Source organism: Rana temporaria, chromosome 4 (genome assembly GCF_905171775.1).
Source record: "Rana temporaria chromosome 4, aRanTem1.1, whole genome shotgun sequence".
Classification (NCBI taxonomy): Eukaryota; Metazoa; Chordata; class Amphibia; order Anura; family Ranidae; genus Rana; species Rana temporaria.
Window position 1 is genome coordinate 261,241,439 of NC_053492.1, and position 9,007 is coordinate 261,250,445.

Consider the following 9,007-nt stretch of genomic DNA (forward strand, 5'->3'; position numbering starts at 1 on the left):
AAATACACCCATGCATAACACATCTCACTATTTATTACAATAGGGTTTATTTACCAAAGGCAAATAGACTGGAGCAGCCGCACTTTCAAAGTGTAAGTACAGGAGGGGAAGCTCTGCTGACTTCCATCTTTCAATCATGTGCAAGCAAAAACACATATTTTTATTTTTATTTTCTTTGCATGTGATTGAGTATTATCGTGTTTGTATAGAGTATGTTAATTTAAAACTGATCAGTAGAAGGACGGGAATTCCAGCCCTGCTCTATCCTAATAAACCAGGCACACGTTCCCTTTCCTAACGTGACTGAGATGAAGCGGTACTACCGAGGTGTGCCGCTAGGTGTCGCCCACAGCCCTGGCTTGCGGTAAGGAAGACAGTGACAGACGGAAGAGGAAAGGCGAGATCGCACATCGAGGCTTGGTGCGCATAGCTGGGCTGAGGTCAGCCCTGGAGTGAAGGGTGAGCGGCGTTTGGTGCTTTACTGACAATTAGGGTAAGTAGAGTGAAAGGTGTGTGGAGCAGAGTGCTGTAAGCTGCCCTGCATAGTCCTTGTTGTGTGTGAGGCGACAGTCATGGTGCAATAAGTGCGGGAGGGGAGGGGTGACACTTGTCACTTTCTATGGAAGGAGTCTGCACTTCTATTTTTGCCTTAGGAGTTGACAGTGGGAGATAAGACTGCGCATGTGTGTAGATGGACAGGCATGGTTTATACTGACCGGACCAGCAGGCATGCACTCCTCTCTGCTAGTCATGTGATCAGGGCTCACCACTAGGGAATCCAGGCAGTAGTGTCAGGTCTGGTATGCTGGGAACACACCCATGGGGCCATCCTAAAGGGAACACTTGTGCTCTCTAAACATGGTCAGACGCATCACAATCTGATTGTACTAACGCCATGAGGACCCATTCACACAACTGCATTCAGGATGCATTTCCGCATGCACATTTTTGATGCACCCCCCAGCGCCCCATTTTTTACGCAGTAACAGCCCCTAGTATTGGTGCCAGTTTACTCAGTAATAGCCCCTAGTATTGGTGCCAGTTTACGCAGTAATGGCCCCTAGTATTGGTGCCAGTACTGGTACTACTGAGTAAACTGGCACCAATATTAGGGGCTACTACTGAGTAAACTGGCACCAATACTAGGGGCTACTACGCAGTAATGGCCCCTAGTGTTGGTGCCAGTTTACGCAGTAATGGCCCCTAGTATTGGTGCCAGTTTACGCAGTAATGGCCCCTAGTATTGGTGCCAGTTTACGCAGTACTAACCTTTTAGTATTGGTGCCAGTTTGCTCAGTAATAACCGCCCAAACCCAGGGTTAATAAATACTGTGCCTTGCCACAAATGCGGCTTTTTACAAAATTGTTAACCCCTTGGGGAAGTGAGGGGGTTAATTAACATTGTCACTAGCCAGTAATGCAAGAGGTTAATGACAATTGCCTCTAATGCAGCTTTGTACAAATAAATAATGAACCCTTTGGAGTAGTGAGGGGGTTTAACAACATTTACACTAGTTAGTAATGCAAGGGGTTAATAAACACTGCCAATCTTCTGCTGTGGCACTCACACTTGTGTTACCTCCATGCTGCTTAGCACTCACTCACTTCCCGGACTGGATATGACATCATGTCAGCGCAGCAGCAGGAAGGGATGACTCCACCTGACAGTAGATCTGTTTCTTCGTGCCGAGTAGAGGAGCAGAGAGAGCCCTCCATTGCCTGGCACTCTGCTGCCACACTGCAAGGTGTCCCGATCTGACACTCCCAATGCAAGAGCTGCACTGACAGGAGTGTGAAACTGGAGAGGAGAGAGAGCACAGCACACCTCCTGACTCTCCCCTTCTCTCCTGATTTGGCTTCTCACATACAGCGCTAAGCTGACAGGAGTAGTGATGCCACAATCACTACTCCTGTCGGCTTTTAATGGCAGAGACTCTCCTCCCAGCACCCCTACCACGTCTGGCACCCCTTCTGCCACCACCCTCCCCCTTGTCCCGGCCTTGACTAGGACCATTGGTATCATTGGAAAACACAGCGTTTGGTGTGAAGAAGCCCTGAGAGTTCCCAAATTTTGTAATAGAAGGGACTTTCTAAACAACCCCTTAAATTTGTATCCAGTCATGCAGACTCTTGCACTATATAATTGTTGGTAGACCTTTTAAAGCTGAACTATACTCGTAAATTATACCATGTAAAAAAATCTATTATGTGTGTGTGTGTGGATGTGTGTAAAAAAAAAAAATATATATATATATATATATATATATATATGTGTGTGTGTGTGTGTGTGTGTGTGTGTGTGTGTGTGTCAACTACTCTTGAATGCAAACAACCAGAGATTTATAAAATTCAGTGGGTTCCTGCTGAACCATCTGATTTTTGAACCATCTATGACGCAGCTGAACAGATCCAGTTGAGATTTTCAAAACATGCTTAGAAGAGAAGTTTGGGATTAAAAAAAAAATACATATACTCCCCTAGTTGAATGCAACATCTGTCCCCCACCACCTCTAAGAGCTGTCAGGTGGCGGAAGCCTTTGTCGGGATCAGAGGTTTTTTTTTTTCCGAGTTGGCGGTGGTGGCAGGTGTCGTGATTGACAATGGATCTACACGAGGGGACTTTTTTTTTTTTTTTTATAAAAGGACTTGTCAAAAATGTGTGTTGTGTTTTTAATTACCTTTTTTTGTGAATGAGCAGGGCTATGTACCCCTACTCATTCACATGGGAAGGGCCTGGGATCTGGGGGCCCTCTTGTTAACACAGATCCTCACAACCACCGACCAGGGTTGTAGAAAAGAGGCCCTTGTCTCCATCAACATGGGGAGAAGGTGCTTTGGGGGGGGGGGGGAATTGGACTAGTCAGTGTGGTGATAAAGTGAAAAACTCAAACCTCCATTATGGGGCTCACATGTACTTCCACAACCCCCAGCCCTGTGTGTGCTAGCTTTATGCGAACATCTAGTTTTTCAGGAGACTCTAGTACACTACCATCTAAAAGGTAACATGCAAAGTTTTTTTTTTTTTGGAAGAAGATCACTTAAAGATGATTTAAATAAATCTGTTTTGCCTTTTTGCGCTGGTATTTGTCCAGAATCATGATCCGCCTTTTGTGCATAACTTGCACGTGACATCATCTAAATATCATTGCCAAGCTGTAATAGTGATCATACAACACAATGGGGGTTATTTACTAAAGGCAAATCCACTTTGCACTACAAGTGCACTTAAAAGTGCACTGAAAGTGCACTTGGAAGTGCAGTCGCTGTAGATCTGAGGGGGACATTCAAGGAAAATAAAGAACAGCATTGTAGCTTGCACATGATTGGACAATAAAATCAGCAGAGCTTCCCCTCATTTCAGATCTACCCCTTAGATTTAGAGCGACTGCACTTCCAAGTGCACTTGTAGTGCAAAGTGGATTTGCCTTTCGTAAATAACCCCTATTCTGTTCTAAAGCCTAATTTCTAATGGAACCTTCTGCAGAATAATACCTGTTACAGTACTGGTTTGCATGATCAGTGTTTCCTCTGGGATTTATACTGCAGTGATCAGTACCGGTATATGTATATACAGCCATGTAGTGTACTTGGTTGCATTAACTTTGTTCCTTTCTTCTTTTTCCTCAGTTTTCATGCAGGCTATGCAATGACTGGAGTCAGATTATCCCTAAGGGTCTTTAGTAACCTGCATTTGTATTCACGGATCTGTCAAAAACCTGTTTTGTTTACATACAGTACTTCCCAATGCAGTACGTGTTGGACACATCAAAGACACCTGTCACAGTATTTAACAAACTACAGCCACACAACCAATGGTTTGTTCCATGCGGTTTCTGGTAATTTACTGGCTACACCCCCAGGAACTATCTGTTTATATAATAGTGTCAGGCACAAAAGTAAGAAAAGTAAAAAAAAGAATACACCAGATGTAACTGATGAGGATGAAGAAGATGATGATGAAAAAGAGATTGATCCAGAAGATAGCGACTATGAAGATGAACCAGTGGAAGATCCCACCATCCCCAAGGACTATAAAGATTTAGAAAAGGCTGTGCAATCCTTTCGCTTTGATGTCATCTTTACTGCTGGATTAGACATATCACGGCAGTAAGTCACCATCTCTGATAATATAATGTAAAGACAAATAACAACTCAGTTGTATGAATTTAGAAAACATATAAAGCTGCTGTGCGTTTCTTGTCTGTTTTACTTATTTATTTACTGCAAGCGCCACTACACCCCCTCTTTCTTATATACTGATCCAGAAGAAATTTTCCAACAGGGCGGTTGTACAAAAGTCGAATGTAGATCAACTTCTGTACAACCACCCTGCCCATAAATGGATCAAAACTTGAATGCATTTGTTGAGCCAGCCAAATTTGTGTGGCTGGGTAAAGTCAGTGGTTCACCATGCTTGAACAGGTCAGTTTTAGTTGTCTTTGAGTGGAACTGAGGTGGACAGTTGGGATGGCCGTTAAAGTTTTCAGCTCTTATAGCTTATCTTGCACAAGTATAATGCTCCATACAATATATATGCTTTTGCTACTGGAAATGGGCACAATCCATTTGGACAGTCATGTTAGGAAATGCATCTAGACTAGCATTTTTTCTAAAAATATCATCCCCATGAGCGTAGAGAAACTGCAAGGCATTTAAAATAGTCTTTAATTCACAGATAAAGAATACATTTTACAGTATAACAATGAAAATTCTGCATTGAAGTGGTTACAGATCCGCTTTCAGACAGATACACAGTGTAAAACATTGGGGAGGATATATGAATTTGTCATTATTCATCTGGTGGGTGCCAGACCAAGAATAGGTGAGTACATGCAGCTGGAGAGGTTGGTGGTCAAGTGACCCTTCAATATGTCCGTAGCAATGGGTCACTTTAACCTGTGCTCTGGAGGCCTTGTTATTTGGCATAAGTTGCTCCCACCTCCCTCCCGCTGCCTAGTAACAATACCTCAGTAGCTACCTAGACAATAGTTGACAATTACACTACAAAATTTTCAGTTCTGGTAAAGGGTCACAAACTGTGCACAAAGGACGCTCTTCTGGGCAGAGGTAATAACAGGTACATTAGGTGAAATTATAGGGGATTGTACTAAATTGTATTGTAACTATAATGTCTGCCTTCATTTTGCAAAGCGCTGCGCAAACTGTTGGCGCTATATAAATCCCCTATAATAATAAATATAATTTTAAAGCTGAACTCAAGGAAAACGGTGAATTACACTGATGTACATACTGTACTTGTTTTTGTCTGGAGTTCAGTTTTAGGAGCTCATGTAGATTGCTGTGTTGTGCTTCTGAAAGGCACTCCATCATACATTGTGGTGGGCTGAATCAAAAATAGTGCAGGTCCGATTTGGCTGTCTTTATGCAACACAGGTTTGTCACAGTATATCTGAATGAGCCGTGGTTGCTCTTTGCCTGTAATATGTGAATTTAGAAAACATTTGTTCAGCCATACCTTTATGACCACTGACAGGTAAAGTGAATAACATTATTTTATTACAATGGCATCTGAAAGTGGGTGGGATATATTAGGCAGCAAGTGAACTTGTTCCTGAAGTTGATGTGTTAAAAGCAGAAAAGATGGGTAAAGGGTTTGGAGCGACTTTGACAAGGTGCAGATTGTAATGTCTAGAAAGCTGGGTCAGAGCATCTCCAAAACTGCAGCTGTTGTGGGATATTTCAGGCCTGCAGTGGTCAGGACCTATCAAAAGTGGTCCAAAGAAAGAAAACTGGCAATAGGGTCATGGACGGCCAAGCTCACTGATGCATGTGGGGAGCGAAGGCTGGCCTGTGTAGTCTTTTCCAATAGAAGAGCCACTGTTGCTCAAATTTCTGAAAAAGCTAATTATTAAAGTATTAAACCCAAAGCAAACTTTTATTATATTGCAGCTTACTAATTTTTTAGCTGTGATGGCCGCATTCAGTTTTTTTAATCTTCCTTTCTTTTATTTTCACCTGGTGAACCTGCCAGTAAGTCTGTTGTGTTTTTTTGTAAGTTGTAAGTTGTACTGCGGAAGGTTGCTCCCCTGCGCAAATCGCCATACATGTACGGCGGCTCTCACAGCTGCAGGCGGGTCGGGCGGACTCGATGTCTGCTGGCGACCAGCAATCGCCTAGTATAGAGGCAGAATGAGGAAATGCCTTTGTATACAAGGCGGATCCCCATTCTGACAGATGACATGACAGAAATCTACTGTTCACAGTGATCTCTGTCATGTCCCAGGCAGCCCATCCCCCCTCCAGTTAGAACACACCTAGGGAACACAGTTAACCCCTAGTGTTAACCCCCTTCCCTGCCAGTGTAATTTTTACATTGATCAATTTAATAATATCACTGGTCCCCAAAAAGTGTCATTTGGGGTCAGATTTGTATGTCACAGTCCCGCTAAAATTCACAGTAAACTAAAAACAAAACAAAACAAAAAAATCCCTAATTCTTTTCCATATTTTGTAGACTCAATAACTTTTGCGTAAACCAATCAATATACGCCTATTGCGATAGGGGTGTACTGACTTTTGTTGCCAGTGGTTTAGACATTAATGGCTGTGTGAGTTATTTTGAGGGGACAGAAAACTTACACGGTTATATAAGCTGTACACGCACTACTTCTCTCTGTACAGATTGCCAACACAGAGCTCTGGGCTATGAATGTACACAGCCAATCGTCAGATCCTGGCCGAGAATCATAGGCCGGGACTTGCTGACAGGCTTCTGCTGTGTACAACCAGGAGACGTGCATTCATGCCCCCTAAGCCTTGGACTAGACCGTGACATACAAGTACATTGCTTTGCCTACATCGGTCACCCGCCCACAGTACATTGCGGGCAGGAAGCGGTTAAAGGATCCGCTACTGATGATGGCTTGGTGGCAGATGCCACAAAATACATTCAGAGGTCTAGAAGAGTCCATGCCTTGACGTTATATGTTTTTGTGTTCATTTTATCAAAAATATTATTTTACAGAACAGTGTTATTGTTTCAAGTTTATCATATGTTTTACCTTTTTAAGTTACAAAAGTATATAACATTGTTTTTTGTTTCTGCAATATATCTTCATTTTAAATAAACTCTAAGAAGTATAAATGACTTTTTTTCTTTTCTTTTTATATATAAGCAAAGTGGAAGACGCATTTTACAGTGGCAAGCTTCGTCTGAATGGAGAAAAGCTGTGGAAGAAAAGTAGAGCGGTAGGACTTCTTTGTATGGGGTTACATGACTAGAAAATAGGTGGTCCCTAAAAGGAAAGCAATCAAGGCCTCCTGGGGGTACTAAACTTGTACCTCTGAGTTCTAACCAAACGCAAATGTAAAAACTCCTGTAGTTACTCAGACAGAGGTATCAGACTGTGTACGCAAAGATGTATGAGGCGCAATGGTTAATTTACAATCAGACATTAGGGTTGATTTACTAAAGGCAAACAGATAAGGTCTGCAGGTGCAATTGCTCCAGAGCTTAGTAAATGAGCAAATGTTCTGCTGACTTTCATTATCCAATCGGGTGCAAGCAAAAATGCTGTTTTTTTAATTTTCCTTGCATGTGATTGGGTATTCTTTGCGAAGTGAAGCTTCACCTCATTTACTAAGCTCTGGAGCACATTCACTTGCAGAGTGCAACTGCACTTTTCAAAGTGCACAGTCTATTTGCCTTTAGTAAATCAACCCCTTTATGTACATATTATTCTCGTCACCCAATCATTGTCCTTTCAGTCTGAAAATATTCCGGAGATTTTTACATGGAAGTGGTTAATTTAACACTAGTAGAAACAAGTTTTCCATTTGGGGGGTAAAAGATTTCTAAGATATCTGTATATTTAAGATTTGCCTGTGAGTACTGTGCCAAAGAATAATTTACATATGGCCTTTAGGCTGCTTTCACACTGGGGTGGGCGTTGACGGTAAAACACTGCTAGTTTTAGCGGTGCTTTAGTGGCCATATTCAGCCGCTAGCAGGGCACTTTAAACACCTAGCGGCCGAATAAAGGGTTAAATGTATACCACCCTCCTTCACCGCCCCAAAAAAGCTGCTTGAAGGACTTTTTTTTTAGCATCCTGCCAGCACAGCGCCCCAGTGTGAAAGCACTCTGGCTTTCACACTGGGATTGCAGGTGAGGCGTTTTTTTAGGCACTATTTTTAGCTCAAAAGCGCCTGAAAAACGTCTCTGTGTGAAAGTGGTCTTGGACCACAACTAAACTTTATGGTTAAAGATTGCAAAACAAATCCTGTTTTTTTTTCTAATATTTTGTAACAGATCTCAGATCTTCTGTGTTTTTAGATGATTCTTCCTTAAAAAACATCTGCCTTTTAGGTTAAAGTTGGAGACATTTTGGATCTAATTGTAGAAGAAAACCGTGAAGCTGAAACTATGACAGTTATGAGAACTATGCTAAAGGAAGTACAAAAAGAAAAAACATTAACAGACAGATACAAAGTTGTGCTGAGGCGATGGAAAAAACTGACCATTCCAAAGTCTCCCGAACCTCCAAAGGCTACAGAACCACCAACGTCTCCATTGTGATCATTGTGTACCGAGATCTGACAATTTCATAAAAAAAAAATAATAAAAAACATTTTTACTGTGTGCACCTGCATGATAAATTATCACGACTACTAAAAAGTGGTTCAGATTTTGCGGCTAGAGTTTTTATTTTGGATCTTATAGTTAAGTAGACACTGCTTTTAATTTTACATATGATAAATGCTAAAGTCCTTTAAAGTTTATCTTGTGTTTATTAATGCCATTATTGTATACACATCATAAAGCCTATGCTTTTTTTTTATTTTTTTACTAAAGCTGGAGAATGCAAAATCAGGCTCACTTCTGCATAGAAACCAATTGGCTTCTAACCTCAGCTTGTTCAAATAGGCCCTGGCAATAAAACCTGAAGCTGATTGGTTTCTATGCAGAAGTGAGTCTGATTTTGCACTCTCCAGCTTTAGTAAATAAACCCATATATCTTTGGCAAAGTGCATAACCCTTCTTGACCA

At 41.7% G+C, this 9,007-nt stretch overlaps 1 protein-coding gene across 1 annotated transcript; it reads left to right on the top strand.

Moving 5' to 3' along the window:
- The first annotated feature begins 312 nt into the window (after positions 1-312).
- Positions 313-8,735, top strand: MTRES1 (mitochondrial transcription rescue factor 1). Its single transcript, XM_040350189.1, has 4 exons — positions 313-493; positions 3,628-4,107; positions 7,137-7,209; positions 8,328-8,735. The coding sequence occupies exons 2-4, from the start codon at positions 3,647-3,649 to the stop codon at positions 8,535-8,537; spliced, it is 744 nt and encodes a 247-aa protein (XP_040206123.1). The 5' UTR covers positions 313-493; positions 3,628-3,646; the 3' UTR covers positions 8,538-8,735.
- Positions 8,736-9,007: the final 272 nt, after the last annotated feature.